We start from the raw sequence: 16,768 nt of genomic DNA, 5'->3' as shown, positions 1-16,768 counted from the left end.
AGAGAGATGCATGCCTTTGCATTTGCAATATAATAACACTTGAAACTAATTTTTGAAATTCCTAACATATGGTCAAGGGGTCTCATGAGGAATATAATAATATAAATTTTGTAGAGTAATATGTTATTGTTATTAGTCGTCATTGCTAAAAATAAGTAAATAAATAAAGATACTATGTCATCAAATCAATGTTGGTTAACCAACATAGTTGTCGTGGTGGTTTAAGAGTCGTTATATCATGGACTGTGGTGCACGACTGCACGTGCACCGTAGTCAAAACGGCGCAGTTTCTTTAGGTAAAGAAATGGCGTGCCGTTAGTGTTAACGAAACGCGCATTTGTATGTTAATTACCAACTGACACTACTGTATATCTGAACCGGCACTGCCTCACGTATTATTTTTATATTACACGGCCTCTTGATGGAAATACTAACGGTGGGACTAAAAGTGGAACACATTCAATAATAGTGGTTATAAAGTGGCAAAAAAAATTAAGGTGAACTAAAATTGGAAACGCCCCTATAACAGTAGGACCAAAAATAGAATTCACTCTTAATAAAACTATAATGTATATAAAATAAAATTATTGATAAAAATAATTTTGTTAATAAGGAAATATGAAAATGGGATCATAGTGAAATATGAAAAAGAGAATTGTGTAGATAAAAGTAAATAGTGAATAATTATAAATTTTGTGATTTGACAATTTGAAAATGAGAGAAGATTGAGGCCTTGTTTGGAAACATAGTTAATAAGCTAATTTTGGCTGGTTGGACTAAGTTTGACTGTTCAATAGGCTACATTAAGTGTTTGGTAAAATGGCTTATTGGGGTAATAAGCGGATTGACCTTAATTATGAAATTACCATTTTACCCATATCATCCCTAACATTTATATCCCTCTTGTTGTTGTTCATCTGCCTTGCCCCTTTTTCTTTTTGTTTTAGTAACAAAAATAATAATGTTTTTCTTTCTTTTTGATTTCACTCATCCTTGTAATCCATAATAATAATAAGTCAACACAATATGTTAATGTTCTTATAGGTCATTTTTACATACAATCAGCTAAAAGTAAATAATTAATTTATCAAACACTTTTCTAGAACCAGTTAATATTATCAACTTGTCAAACTAGCTAATCCAATTAGTTAACATAATCAACTATCAGCCATTTGCCAAACACCTCTTTCAAGGTTACGGATAACCTTGAAAGGATGGCTCTTAGCTTGTACAACTAGAGTGCATTATTGTAGCGGAAAAGGTCCCCAACATTTTCCTCTCTTTTTTTATGCTTATCTCAAACCTCTTAGACTACTACTCTTCTTAAAGTCACATTCACATTTCTCATACAAAGAAAACACAAAGAAAAAAAAATGAGTGAGGGAGAGAGATGGCTTGTGTTGCTTTAGCTTCTCTCATGTCAACAATTCAGCTTGAGTTTCTCCAACCCTTCCCAAGGGTGCTTCTTCATCATCAACCACCAATCCAATCTTTCTTTGATACCATTTCTTCATTGCAAGCCTTTGTACAGGAATCCAGTGGTGGTGCTGCTGCAATCAAAGATTTGGAAATCAAAATCAGAGACTTTGCACTCAAAGCCGAAGACAACATCGAAATACAAGTAAGCAACTTTGTTTTGGCCAAAGACAGTAGAGAGGATTAGGAAAAAGCTTCCCATGATCTCCATCAAGCCTTGCAAGAAGCAGCCGAAAACGCATCAGAATTACTGAATATTATCAACAACATAAGCAATAATGAAGCTGATGATGATGATGAAGACAACAATGAAACACATCAACCATCAATTCGATCATTCGCTAAAACGGAATGGATCCTCCCGGCGGTTTCCTAAGCTTGTGGGCAGAATGGTGGGTCGTGACTATGATCGTCAGGAGATACTCTGGATGCTCCGCTTTGGCCAAAGTAATCTAAAGCTAATCTCAATTGTTGGGATGGTGGGCATAGGGAAGACTACTTTAGCCAAATGTGTGTATGGAGATCCAGATGTGGTAAAAGATTTCAATCAATGTAGTTGGATTACTGTGCCTCAAGAATGCAACAAGCGCCAAATACTAGGCCTCCTGCTCCGGTCAATTTCACCGTCATCGGAAAATAAAATTGGAAATGAGGGCGCCACTGATGAAGAACTAGTTGTGGAGGTATGCCGTCAGTTGTCTGGCAAAAGGTATCTAATTGTATTTGATAACATACAGGACCATCCAGTTTTGAAATATATCCGGTTGTGTTTTCCTGAAAACAATAATACAAGCCGCATATTGCTAACCACTACATACTTCAATTGGAAAAAATACATCAAAAGATATAACTGCATCGAAATCCATAACATGACTTTGCTAGATTCACATGAATGTTGGAATCTATTCTGCAGTGTCTTTTCTCGTAATAAGGAGTGTATGACACATAAACTTGAAAAAATTAGGTGCGATATTGTAGAAACATGTGATGGACTACTGTGGTCAATTGTTGTAGTTGCAAAGAGTCTATCCAAATACAGAAACATATTGAAGGGGTGGGAGAAGATTAAAAAGGAAACAGAGACACTGGGAATTCTAGATCGCAATGCTCTCATTCATGATTACAACAAATTGCCACAACATTTGAAAGTTTGCTTTTTGTATTTTGGAGTTTTTCCAAAACGCAAAGAGGTCTTAGTGAAAATGCTTATTAGGTTGTGGATTGCTGAAGGATTTGTGAATCTAGAGCCATTGGTGTATCCAGAGTTAGAAACCCAAGCTTATGCATATGTAGAAGAACTTTTTGCTAGAAGTCTTGTATTAATAAGCAGTGAGGATTCTGATGACAAGATTAAGAGTTGTAGGATGCATAGTGCTTTGCATAGTTTTTGTGTTGGAGAAGCTCAAAAAGAGGGTATTTTTTGTGTAGTAAACACTCTCCAGCATTCAAGATTGCCATTAGGGGAGTTTGCTAATTCTTGTCGATGGTTAAGTTTATACACACATAGTTTCGACTATTATGTGTTGTTGAGGGTTTGGAGGATATAGTGGCAAGCACACACATAGTTGCAAGTGCTTACTGTGTCTCATAAGGAGGGAACAAGTTCTTTTCAAAATGGTATGCTGCGTTTGCCATCTAAAATTTGGGAGACACAATCACAAATAATAAGGCATGTTGAGGTTAGCTATTCCCTTTCAATGGATCCTCCTCCTCCTGGCAAGGCTAAAGAGTCATTGCAGACATTATATTGGTTGAGTCTAGAGCATTGTACAGAGGAAGTGTTTTCAAGAATTCCAAATGTGAAGAAGTTGGGGATCATTTGTGGATGGGTAGAGGAGTGTGCTCATAACCTTCAAAATCTTCAATATTTGGGTAAGCTTGAGAAATTAATGATTGCATACCGGAAAGGCTCGCTGTCTGGCGGCCTCCTGTATCTGAGGCACTATTTGCCAGTATGCCTATACATCAAGAAATTGAAACTGAAGAGAACTTCTTCGCCTTGGAGTGAAATAAATGAAATTGGCTCCAGGCTTCCTTGTCTTGAGGTGCTCAAACTGAAAGAAGCCTCCTATGGTTCAAAATGGAAAGCCTGCACTGAATTTCGAACTTCTTGGAATAATCTAAAATCCTTGTTCGTAGAATCTGAAAACCTCGTTTCTTGGGAACTTTATGAGCGTCAATTTCCTTACCTTCAGCGCTTAGCCCTTAAAAAGTGTTGGAGTTTGAAAGCGATTCCAACAGACTTTGAAACTATCAGCCATCTAAGGTCAATTGAAGTAAAAAGTTGTCCCCCTTCTGTTTTGAAGTCCGCCCGTTCAATTAATTGTAACCGGCAGAAGGAATATGGATTCTTCCCCATTGCTATTCGACATGGTCTGTCTCCTACTCTCTTCTCTGAGTTAATCTCACACTGTTTCTTTTTTCTTTAAATAATTTTTGTTTTCATTTTATCCTAATTGATTTTTGTCATTTGTTGTAATGACAGAATTAATCGAAGAAAGAGATGATGATGATTCTCTCGAATAAATGAATGGTATATAGCTACATACATTTGTTCGTTTCTTGTATATTAATTTGCAATTAAGGGTCCGTTTGGAAAGCAGGAAAATGACTTCTGGAAAATGTTTTTTGGAAAATGAGTCATTTTCCGGAAAACATTTTCATTTCCAGTGTTTGGTTGCATTATGGAAAACTGTTTTTCTGTGTTTGGTTCATTTTCTGGAAAATGAATAGAATTGTATAATTAAACATTTTAATTATTTTATTTAGAATACTACAACATGTATAATAATATGTAATGATATAATATTAATTTTAAATATAATAAAAAATAGTTAAGTTTTTCAAAAAAAAAAAAAACTAATAATATATCAAAAATATTATGGTGGTGGTGGTGGTGTAGTGGTAGTGGTGTTATTCGTTATATAATAATAATAATCATAATAATAATAATAATAATAATAATAATAATAATAATAATTGGTGGTGGTATGACGGTGGTGGTGTGGTGGCGGTGGTGGTAGCGGTGGTATGGTCGTGGTGGTTGCGGCGGCGGCGGTGTGATGGTGGTGGGGGTGGTTGCGGTGGTATGGTGGTGGCAGCGGCGACGGTGGTTGCGGTAGTATGCTGGTGGTGGCGGCAACGACGGTAGTGGTGTTGGTGTGATGGTGGTGGTAGTATGACGGTGGTGGCAGTGGTCGTGTGGTTGCGGTGGTGGTGGTGGTGGTGGCGGCGACGGTGGTTGCGGTGGTATGGTGGTGGTGGTGGCGACGGTGGTTGCGGTGGTATGGTGGTGGTTGTAGCGGCGGTGGCGGCGGTGTGATGGCGGTGGTGTGGTGGTGGTGGCAGTGGTATGGTGGTGATGGCGGTGGCGGTGGTATGATGGTGATGGCGGTGGCGGTGTATGGTGATAGTGGTGGCGGCGATGGTGGTTGTGGTGGTATGGTGGTGGTGGCGGTGGTAGCGGCGACGGTGGTTGCAGTGGTATGGTGGTGGTGGTGGTGGTGGCGGCGACGGTGGTTGCGGTGGTATGGTGGCGGTGGTTGCGGTGGTATGGTGGTGATGGCGGCGGCGGTGGTATGGTGGTAGTGGTGGCGGCGACGGTGGTTGCGGTGGTATGGTGGTGGTGGTGGCGACGGCGGTGGTGTGGTGGTGGTGGCGGTGGTATGGTGGTAGTGGTGGCAGCGATGGTGGTTGTGGTGGTATGGTGGTAGCGGCGGTGGTAGCGGCGACGGTGGTTGTAGTGGTATGGTGGTGGTGGTGGTGGCGGCGACGGTGGTATGGTGGCGGTGGTTGCGGTGGTATGGTGGTGATGGCGACGACGGTGGTATGGTGGTAGTGGTGGCGGCGACGGTGGTATGATGGTGGTGGTGGCGGCAGCGGTGGTGTGAAGGTGGTGTAGTGGCGGTGGTATGTGTTAGTGGTGGCGGCGGCGATGGTGGCGGTGGTGGTGGTGGTGGTGGTGGTGGTGGTAGTGGTTACGGTGTTGGTGGTGTGATGGTGGCGGGGTTATAGTGGTGGTGGCGGCGGCAATAGTGGTGGTGATGGTGGTATGGTGTTGATGATGTTGGTGGTGGTGTGATGTTGGTGTAAAAGTTGGAAAATGACTTCCCCCAAAAAAAAGGGGAAGTCATTTTCCTCCAAAACAAGCCTATTTTCCAAAGTCAACGGAAAATGAATTCCGTTGACTTGATTTTCCAGGCACATCCAAACACTAGAAACTTGAAAAATGATTTCCAGAACTCATTTTCCAGGTTTCCAAACACACCCTAATTGCCCATTTATAATACTTGTGACTCTAAAGAGTGCTTGGTGAATTTACGCAAATTATGCTGTGGACTGTGTCCACAATACATTGTGGACACGAGTCTAAAACGACGTCGTTTTCAGGAAAAACATGGCATTTCAGTTAAAATTTTTTTTTTTTTTTGATTTTGTCTCGTCGTTAACGACGTTAACGGCGTTATTCGTTTGTTCCATTATGAATGTACAATTATGGAATTATGAATGTACAGTTATGGAATTATGAATGTAAGTTATAAAATTATGAACACAGAGCTCTGACATTATGAACATATAGTGATAAAATTATGAACATAGAGTTTCGAAAATTATGAATTTACAGTTATTGAATTATAAATGTACAGTTATGCAATTATGAATGTACAGTTATGGAATTATGAACTTACAATATGAACATATAGTGATAAAATTATGAACATAGAGCTCTAAAATTGTGAACATAGAGCTTCAAAAATTATGAAGTTACAGTTATTGAATTATGAATGTGCAGTTACGGAATTATGAATGTACAGTTATGGAAGTATGAATGTACAGTTATGAAATTATAAACACAAAGCTCTGACATTATGAACTTACAATTATGAACATATAGTGATAAAATTATGAACATATACTCCTATAACGAAGCGGTCTGAAATTAAAAAAAAAAGTGGAAGATAACGGTGCTACTAACTGCACCGTTATCCGTGTCCTCAATGCATGTTGGACACGGTCCACAACATAACGATTGGTGAATTTATGGGTCAGTTAGTTTAAATTCTAGCCCTCCTTCCAATCGTTATACCGTGCACCAGGGCGCACATAGCACTGTGCGCCCCGCGCCTCCCAAAATGACGTCGTTATGTTAAGTTGTTAAAAAAAATCCCTTAGTTTCGAATGCACATAAACTCATAACAGAATACACATAAACTCATAACACAATACACATAAACTTTTAATTGAATACACATAATGAGTTTGGTTAACATAATACACATAAACTCTTAATTGAATACACAAACTCATAACACAATACACATAAAATTTTAACTGAATGCATATAATGAGGTTTGGTCTGTTCGGATGGACAGAGTGATGTCAGTATGACGTCAGCATGAAACGCGCGTGTTTTGTGCCTGGGCGCACATTGCTATGTGCGCCCAAGAAATTAGTGATAATCGGGAGATGTATGGAAGCAAACCCATCATTATTCGCCATGGTCTGCCTCTTTTCGGATCGTTATGCTGTGCATCCGTATGCACCATGCATGGTGCATACGGATGCAAAAACGACGTCGTTTTATTAAAAACGTGCATTCCACTTAAAAAAAAAAAAATCAGTTTCGATTCCCCTCAACAACATTATGTTGTTCATTCATTCTGGAATTTTATTTCATAGATTCTGGAATTTTAGTTCGTAGATTCTGGAATTTTAGTTCATCGATTCTGGAATTTTAGTTCATTGATTCTGGATTTTTAGTTCGTTCATTGATTCTGGATTTTTAGTTCATTGATTCTGGATTTTTAGTTCATTGATTATGAATATTTAGACGTGAATCGAAATTGATTTTTTTTTTTCATTCATGCTGGATATTTAGTTCATTCATTATGGATATTTAGTTCATTCATTATGAATTTTTAGTTCATTCATTCTGGAATTTTAGTTCATAGATTCTGGAATTTTAGTTCATTGATTCTGAAATTTTAGTTCATTAATTCTGAATATATAGTTCAAATTATGCACAATATAATGTTGTTGCTGGGAATTGAAACTGAATTTTTTTTTTTTTAAGTGAGAGGCGCGTTTTTAATAAAACGACGTCGTTTTTGCATCCATATGCACCATGCATGGTGCATACGGATGCACAGCATAATTTGCCCCTCTTTTCCATCTCTCAGAGTATGTCTTTTTTTGAATTATAAATTTTGTTCAATTTATTCTTAACTGCTTTTTTGTCATTTGATTTAATTACAGTGGACCAAATACAAGAAGTTGATGATGTTGAGGATGATGATGATGATTCTTATGAATAAACGAATTGAATGGTACGTGTGAATTGCAATTAAATTACCTATGTATGTATTACATGTCCTAATTTTAGCACTGACCTCAGCCTGAGCACATCTATCATCACTAGATTTTTATTTTTTAACTTTTACAAAAATAATTGAGAGTAAACTCATATTACCGCATGCATCTAATTGAGTTTCTTAATTGTGTATGAGCATTAATTTAAATGTATTTATATTTTGATACGTATCAGGATGTTTGAAGTGTATTATTTCCACAGGGTTATATTAGCAAGGATTTGCAGTGTGCCCAATTCATAGGAGTCTGCTTCTGGTGATTCATACAATTTGAAGTTTGCTTTTTAGTTATCATTGAAATACTGAATTCATAAAGCTTTACTTTTTGTTGTTTGGAATGATGATTGTGTTGTGTATAATGCTGTAAACTATTGAGTTTATTTTATAAGAATGCATGCTCTGTATCTGATGGATTATATGAACCCGGGGGTCCGGATTATACAACCCGAATATATGTTTGAATATAACGAACGAATAATGAAACGGTAAATATTGTATTAATTGGATATAAAACGCTATTACAGAGGTTCGGGACGTGTAATAACAAGACAAATGTTGTAGGAAAAGTATGAGATGCCTAATTAGGACACCGGGGGGTGTTTATATACTCCCCGGCTGCTACGGGCCCTGGGCCCGCGGGAGGAGCAGCGGTCCGCGCCGCGGAACTCGCTCCACGCGAGGACCCGGCCCTTGGCCGAGCACGGAGCTCGGCCAAGGGGCCGAGGCCGAGCCCACGTGTCCGAGCCCATGGGGCTCGGCCGAGCTCGGGGAGGTCGGCCCACCGGGCCGACCCCGGGGTGGTTGGCCGACCTCGGGGTGGTTCGTCCTGCATCGCGGGTGGGCACGGGGTCCGACCCGGTTCGTATTGTCCTGCTCCGCTCCGGCTCCGTGATTATTCCATCATCAGTCCCCCACTCTCGGGGCTGCGAGGAGTCGTCAGCGCGAGAGAGTAAAATGAATTCAATAATTACGGGGCCCTGAACCATGTTCCCCAAAAAATTCAACCTCGCCTCCTGTAGAATTCTTGGCGCGATAGGACTCCTAACCGAACTGGAAGTCACTCCTGTGTTCATTATTATCAGTTTAAGAGTCCTCATCCTACTACAATCCTTCCACTTCCCCTTTAAATACCCCCTCCATCTTCCCAAACCTCCTCACATTCCCAACACCACACCTTTCCCTCTCCCCCAAAATTTCCCCCCTTTTCCAAAAAAAATGTCTTCTCTTTTTCCCCCTCCCTCCCCTATATAAAGTAGCATTCCCTTCACTCCCCCCACACACACAAAAGCTCCACACAAATCTGAAATTTCTCTCCCTCCCCTCCCCCAAATTTTCCGGCCAACACCCTGCCGCCGTCCGCCGTCCGCCGCCGCCAGCCGCCGCTCACTGTCGTTCAGCCGCCGCCTGCCGACCAGCCGACCCCAGCTGACCCCAGCCCCTGCCGAGGCAGACCCCGAGCTGCCGCCGACCGACCCCAGCCCCCGCCGAGGCCGACCCATGCTCCACCGCGTCCTCCCTCCGTGCCCTGTTTGTTCATCCCCTCCTTGCTTGAGTCGGGTGAGACTCGTGCAAACCCTCTTTTAGAGTTCCGTAGTTAGCTTTTTATGAGTATAGTGCCTCTTGCCGAGGACACGCATCCGGTAGACCTACCTTTGATTATCAATTATTGGCCCATCCTAGACTCCATTGACTACGAGGACCTCCCGTCTAGTGATGACGAGTCTATTGACTTAGACCGGTTTCCTTCCCCCTACGTTGAGCACTATTACATTGAGTACCCGTACATAGATCCGTTAGCCACGCATCCCCCCTTCATGTTAACTCCTACGCCACTCCCGGATCCCTTCCCCTTGAGTCAGTACACGGTACTTGACTCCGCCATCCCTCGGGGATTCGGGTCCTCCTTGAATCCTCACGATATCGCCATGGCGAAGGCCTTGGTCGGCCCGTCGGCTGTGGTCCACGTCCCGACTCCCGGGACAACTATACTAGAGCCTCCCGGACCCAATTTTTTTGGGGTCTATGTTACATCTCTCCTCATGGATTTAGCTTTCCCTCTTCACCCCTTCACCATTGAGCTCCTGAAATTTCATTGTATATCTGTGGGTCAGCTAGTCCCTAACTCCCATCGGGCTGTGGCGGCCTTTATTGTTCGGTGTGTCTTTTTTCACCGCGACCAATTCCTCGTCCAAGGAGAGCAAGGGGTACATGGCGTATGCGGCTCGGCCGGGGACGAAGATTATGGGACACGTACGGGATTTCAACAAGGGTTGGAAGCCCCGGTTCGTGTTTGTCTCTACAGGCGAGGCGCTCCCTTTTGAGGTGCCTTGGGGTGGGTACTTTCGTAAGTGCCGTTGCCCGCGGTCCACCCCGGAGCTTGAGGTCCTGGCCTACGAGTTTTTGGGCGAGACAGCTGATATGTTAGACTCCCAGGCCCTCGTTGATCACGAAAGTCTTTGGTCAGGGCGGGCTTTTCTCACTACCTCCCTCCTCCGCCTCCTCGTGGTGCTCCTGCCCCTCCTCCAGACTCCGCGGGGGAGACCGAGGAGGAGTCTGCGAGCGATGATTCAGAGGATGACGACGTTATTGAGTTGTGAGCCGGACATTCGACTCCTCCTCCTACCAGTTCTGGTTTGTCACCTCGTCGACGTGCATGTGTGCCTGTTTGTTTATGCGTTTTCGTTTGAAGTGCTCACTGACTTGTCTTGGTATAGGTATGGCTCCCCGTCGCGCCGCTATCATGAACCTTATTGAGAGCTTGTGGAACCGTGGCGACGAGGACTCGAAGCGCCGCAAGACTGGCGAGACTAGCCATGCTACCTCGGGCGTCCGGGTTCCCCAGGTCCCCGGGTATCGCGCAGCCGCGAGACGAGGTCTGCCACTGACGCGGACCACCTGTCGGATGGTCGTCCGGCCGACCCCACTCCTCGAGCTCCGATGACTACGGCGCCGCACTAGGGTGCCTTGACTGATTAGTCCATCCACCTCCCGCCTGCAGCCTCGATACGTTGCGGGGATGTCCCCCCGGAGGCCTTTATGCGCAGCCTCCTCCTTCCCCGCGACGCGGCCATGCACGAGGACCATGCCATCTTCCGCCCTTTGCTAGAGGTACGTACCCTTTTCTGATGACGATGTGTTTTCTTGTTCCTTGTTATCTTGTCTTCTACTTATGCTTGCCCTTGTATAGGCGGTTGTCCGTGCCGCGTCCATGGAGAAGGTTCTAGGGAGTACCCGCAAGCAGCTGGAGGCCGAGATGCGGGCTCGCCAGGACGTGAGCGACAAACTTGCGGCGCTGGAGGGTCAGTATGATGAGTTGATTGCCAGCCGGTTGCGGGAGCGTGCAGCGCATCAGGTGGCCCTGAAGGAGGCTTCGAGGGTGGCTATTACGGGTTACAAGAACTCCCAGGCCTTTGTCCAGGATACGAAGGCCTATATCTCCGCGCACCCCCAGGAGACCTTGACTTAGCTTTCGAGCTTCCCCGAGGGGAATGAATGTTTGGGTTTGCAGGGGATGGAGATGTACGAGGCGGGGGAGTCCTCCATGCAGAGCAAGATCTATTCCATCCTTCGTGCCAGAGATGCATCCTTTGACCCCGCGGCATGGGGCCTTCCCGAGGAGTTGGAGAAGGAGCCAGGTGATCCCATGGACGTGGCGGTGGGAGAGGGTGGCGTGCCCCCACCGTTGGACTCGGCGGCCGACCGCTCGTCGAGTGCGGACTTCGCGGCTGACCTTCTTCGCTTGGCAGGCGTGGATGCCCCCCAGGAGGAGACTCAGGCTGACTTGGGTGCCGATGACGGTGCCCGCGAGGCTACGCGGTTTTGATGTCCTTTCGTGTTGGCGGCCCCTTATCTTTATTTAGTTGCTTGAATAGACTATCTCTTTTGCTTTGTTTAGATTGGTGTTATCTCGTTGCTCGGGTTGTCGCCCATACGCTTCTTTTGTTTAGTTTGTTTGCACCAGACTTCTTGGCTTCGCCATGACGTTGTTTGCTATGACACTGCTCGTCTATTTTGTCTTATACTTCTGTCTGTTTTACTTGCGCATTTATCTTGATCGCTCCTCGTCATGACTTGCCTTGTGCCCGCCAACGCGGGACTAAAGAACTCTGGCAACGCGAGAACTTAGCTGGCCCGCCAACGCGGTATCAGCCAGCCCGCCATCGCAGGACTGGCCGACCTCTCGAGGTCGACCGGCCGACCTCTCGGGATCTGCTGCTGGGTTGCCCGTCCGGCGGTGAGCGAGGTCGGACCTCGTACCACCTCTATGGTGTTGGGGTTGCGTTACGCCCGTCTGGCGATAGGTGAGGCCGGACCTTATATCGCCCCTAGGACGTCTTAGCGATTCTTGGGATGGAGTCCAATGACTCGCGTCCCGAATCCTTCCGTTCGGCGGTAGGCGAGGACGGACCTCGTACCACTCCTAGGGTGTTGAGGTTGCGTTACGCCCGTCTGGCGATAGGTGAGGCCGGACCTCATATCGCCCCTAGGATGTCTTAGCGATTCTTGGGATGGAGTCCAATGACTCGCGTCCCGAATCCTTCCGTTCGGCAGTAGGCGAGGACGGACCTCGTACCACCCCTAGGGTGTTGAGGTTGCGTTACGCCCGTCCGGCAACAGGTGAGGCCGGACCTCATATCGCCCCTAGGACGTCTTAGCGATTCTCGGGATGGAGTTCCATGACTCGCGTCCCGAATCCTTCCGTTCGGCGGTAGATGAGGCCGGATCTCGTACCGCCCCTAGGGCGTACGTTATGTCTAATGTGGTCGTCGGGCTCTTCGCGTACGCGACCGTCATGTTCGGACTCTCTAGCGCGCATGTCCTTCGGAAGGCCGGCTTTACTCCGACCCAACCTGCGCCGGCCGACCTCGCGCTGGCCGACCTCGTGTCGGCCGGCCTTGGGGTGCCCGAGCGCCCGACTCTGTGTGTGTCCATGCTTGTCCCCAAGTCGGGATATATAGGATAATTGTTCAACAACTTCGTTATTCCATTGCGAATGTAAACAAACGTTATTGTGGGAAACCTGGCCTTTTATTGGGGAGGGGACAGGTCATACAAATGAATTTCTACTGGTAAAACTTCAACAAGTGCTCCGAGTTCCACACCCTGTCTACCACCTTGCCCGATGTGGTCCTTAGCTTGTAGCTGCCTGGTCGTACTATGGCGTCAATAACATATGGTCCCTCCCATTTCTTTGCAAATTTGCCTCCATCTTGGGGTCGGCTCGCCTCCCTCCTCCGGAGGACGTAGTCGCCAACCTGGATGTAACGGGGTCGGACTCGGTTGTCATGGTAAGTTTTTGTTTGACGCTGGTAATTTTCTGCGCGGACCATGACCTCCTCCTTTCTGTCGTCGATGAGGTGGAGGTCGGCGGCGTGGTGTTCCTCATTGAGGTCGGGGTCGTATATTGCAACCCGATAGGATGGTATCACAGGTTCGGTGAGAGCCCGTGCTTCGAACCCGTATGCCAGCGCGAATGGTGTCTCCCCAGCGGCCCTTCTTGGGGTAGTGCGGTATGCCCATAGGACGGTGTCCAGCTCCTCTACCCACGTTCCTCCGGCTGCGTCCAGGTTCTTTTTGATGCCGTCGACTATAGTTCTGTTGGCGTTCTCCACCTTCTCGTTTGCCTGCGGGTACGCCACCGCCACGCGGGTGTGTTTTATGTACCACTGGTCGTAGAATGCTTTAAATTCTTTGCTTTCAAACTGACGCCCGTTGTCGGAGATGATTTGCATGGGGACCCCAAAGCGGTACAAAATGTTCCTCCGTATGAACTCCGTGCACCGGGTACTTGTGATGGTGGCGAGGGGCTCCGCCTCAACCCACTTTGTAAAATGGTCTATGGCGACTATTATGTACTTCCTCTTCGCGGACCCCATGGGTAGGGCCTCGACGATGTCGATCCCCCACCGTGAGAACGAGATTACTGTGCTGATAGGCGTGTAGTTGGTCGCTGGCCATCCCGGCTCTGCGTGAAAGTGCTGGCAGGTCGGGCACCCCCGGGCGTACTCCGCGCATTCCTTTGCCATGTTTGGCCAAAAGTACCCCTGCAATAGAGCCCTCCTCGCCATGGCAAAGGCTCCTTGGTGTGCAGCGCAGGTGCCTTCATGTATCTCCTCTTTGACGGACTTGGCTTCGTCCGGGTATAGGCATCGGAGGAGGGCGCCGTTGTACGACCTTTTGTAAAGGGTGTCTCCAAGGAGGACGTATGTTGGTGATCTCCTCTTGACCACCTTGGCGGCTGCCTCGTCTGCTGGCAGGGTACCTGTTCTCTTATACTCAATGAGGTGGTCCAACCAGCATTGGGACCGCGTCTGTATGGGGAGGACGGGGTAGGCCTCCAGGCTGGACCTCTGGAGGTCTTCAATCCGTGATATCTTGGACACATGCTCCGGGGTGCCGAGGCCGAGCTTGGAGAGCAAGTCCGCGTCCCCGTTTTGACTTCGGGGTACCTGTAAAATTTCGTAGAGGGTCAATTGACCGAGGACCTGGAGTACCATGTTGCGGTATCTCCTCATCCTCTCCTCGTTGGCCTCGAATTCACCATTCACCTGTCCGACCACCAGTCGGGAGTCGCACCGCACCCTTATTTTGGAGGCCCTCAGACTCAATGCCAACCTGAGGCCACCCAGCAGCGCCTCGTATTTGGCCTCATTGTTGGACAGCTTGAAGTGAAAACGAAGGGCGTAGTAGGCCCGGAACCCTTCCGGGGTTACGAGGACCACCCCTCCGCCACACCCTTTGGGGCCGGACGAGCCATCCGTGGACAGGGTCCACCAATCTTCCTCATCGCTCCGGGCTAGTTCGGCGGCCTCGCGAGCGGAGCACTCGACTATGAAGTCGGCGAGCGCCTGCCCCTTGATCGCGGGTTGGGGCTTAAACTGGACATCATATTGGCTCAATCGCATGGACCACTTGACCAACCTGCTTGCCGACCCGGAGGCCCTTAATACTGCCTCGAGGGGTGTGCTTGGAAGTAATGCCCGAGCTTCTTGGTCGTGGCGTCCACGGAGAAGATCGCTTTCTCCATGGGTGAGTACCTGAGCTCGGCGCCTCGGAGGGCTCTACTCACATAGTACACCGGGCGTTGGGTTCCTGGGTCATCCCGGACCAGTACGGAGCTGATCGCGGCCTGCGAGATGCCCAAGTACATATACAAAACCTCCACTTTCTCGGGTTTGGCCAAGGGGGGTAGCGTCATGAGGTACGTCTTGAGGTCCTCGAAGGCTCTCTGGCATTCGTCTGACCACTCGAACCCCTGGTTCTTCTTGAAGACTCCGAAAAACGGCAAGGACCTCTCGGCCGACCTTGAGAGGAATCGGCCGAGGGTCGCCAGCCGACCATTGAGACGCTGGACCTCGCGGAGGGACCTCGGAGGTTCCATCTCCAGCATGGCCTTGACTTTTTCGGGGTTGGGTTCAATACCCCTCTTTGAGACCATGTACCCCAAGAATTTCCCTTCGTGTACCTCAAAAGTGCATTTCTTGGGGTTCAAACGTAAATCAAAATGCCTCATAATGGAAAATACCTCGGTCAAGTCGGCTATGTGTAGGTCGGCCTCAGTGCTTTTCACAATCATGTCGTCCACGTAGGCTTGCAAGTTCTGGCCGAGGACCTTCTTGAACACCTTGGCCACCATTCTTGTGTACGTGGCTCCCGAGTTTTTGAGCCTGAACGCCATGACCCGATAGCAAAAGACCCCTTCAGGGGTGGTGAACGCCGTCTTTTCTTCGTCATCCTCGTGCATAAAAATTTGGTGGTACCCCCGGAAGGCGTCTAGGAAGCTCATGAGTGCGCATCCCGCTGTTTCGTCCACCAGCTGGTCTATGTTGGGTAGTGGAAAGGGGTCCATGGGGCATACCTTGTTGAGGTCCGTGTAGTCCACACACATCCTCCACGTGGGCGGTTTGGGTGCGAGGACTACGTTCGTAAGCCATGCCGGGTATGTGACCTCCCTGATGTGCCCGATTTCGAGGAGGGTGTCGACCTCCTTCTTCACAAACTCCCGTCTATCTGCGGCGAGGTAGCGCTTCCTTTGTTGGACAGGCTTAGCTTTGGGGTCCACCGCCAATTTGTGCGTGATGACCTCCCGGCTGAGGCCCGGCATGTCTTCGGGACCCCAAGCGAACAAGTCTTTATAGCTGCGGATGACCTCGACAATCTGACCTCGGAGGTCGACCGGGAGGCCCGTGCCCACCTTCACCATCTTGTCGGGTCGGCTAAGGTCCAAGATGACCTCTTCCGTCTCCACCACGGGTTCGGCGCGAGGCCGTTTCTCTTCTTCCCGGAGTGCCCTCTCGGTTACTGTGTGTACCTAGAGGTCCTTCCTCGTTATTTGGCGGCAGGCCTTCAAGTAGCAGCTCCGACTAATCTTCTGGTCTCCTTGCGCGATGCCCACTCTAGTGGGGGTAGGAAATTTGAGGCAAAGGTGCTCCATGGAGATGACGCACCTGAGGTCCTCCAAGGCAGGTCTGCCGAGGATGATGTTGTGGGCGCAACTGATCTTCACCACCACGAACTCTACCTCCCATGTCTTGACGTGCGGTGGGGTGCCGATCTGCGCCTCAAGGGTGACGGATCCCTCCGTTTCAATGGAGTCTCCGGTGAAGCCGGATAGCGGGGTCCGAACCTGGGAAAGCTGCTTCCTGGATAACCTGAGATGCGTGAAGGTGTCATCGTACAAGACGTTCACGGAGCTCCCCGTATCTACCAGTACCCGGTGGACAATGATGTCTTTGAGCTCTAACCTGATTACCAATGCGTCCCGGTGGGGTAGGGGGCCATCCGGGAGGTCGTCGTCGGTGAACGTTATGGGCTCCCTGCGTGTCCTCTTCTCATGGGGTGCTCGGACGATCTCCCCTACGTACAGGCTCCGCGCCCACTTCTTCCTCTCGGCGGGTGTGTCTCCTCCCTCCGGGCCGCCAAAG

At 47.8% G+C, this 16,768-nt stretch overlaps 1 protein-coding gene and 1 long non-coding RNA gene across 2 annotated transcripts; both read left to right on the top strand.

Annotated features, from left to right (window-relative positions):
- The first annotated feature begins 1,754 nt into the window (after nt 1–1,754).
- Nucleotides 1,755–3,023, top strand: LOC109183969 (putative late blight resistance protein homolog R1B-17). The gene is made up of 2 exons (XM_019333997.1): nt 1,755–2,185; nt 2,390–3,023. Exons 1-2 carry the CDS (start codon nt 1,755–1,757, stop codon nt 3,021–3,023), a joined length of 1,065 nt encoding a protein of 354 aa, XP_019189542.1.
- Nucleotides 3,024–6,926: 3,903 nt separating this feature from the next.
- Nucleotides 6,927–8,236, top strand: LOC109184002. Its single transcript, XR_002054675.1, has 3 exons — nt 6,927–6,976; nt 7,732–7,802; nt 8,021–8,236. It is a non-coding gene; the product is annotated as an uncharacterized LOC109184002 (long non-coding RNA).
- The last annotated feature ends 8,532 nt before the right edge of the window (nt 8,237–16,768 follow it).

This window comes from Ipomoea nil, unplaced genomic scaffold, assembly GCF_001879475.1.
Source record: "Ipomoea nil cultivar Tokyo-kokei standard unplaced genomic scaffold, Asagao_1.1 scaffold1237, whole genome shotgun sequence".
NCBI lineage: Eukaryota > Viridiplantae > Streptophyta > Magnoliopsida > Solanales > Convolvulaceae > Ipomoea > Ipomoea nil.
Note: the sequence above shows the minus strand (reverse complement) of the source record. Positions and strands in the feature narration are given on the sequence as shown.

Bases quoted from the DNA above. Each gene is read 5' to 3' on its own strand.
- LOC109183969 (XM_019333997.1), top strand. From the start codon at position 1,755: ATGAAGCTGATGATGATGATGAAGACAACAATGAAACACATCAACCAT. The intron at 2,186-2,389 runs GTATCTAATTGT...TCTATTCTGCAG, and splicing joins CGTCAGTTGTCTGGCAAAAG to TGTCTTTTCTCGTAATAAGG.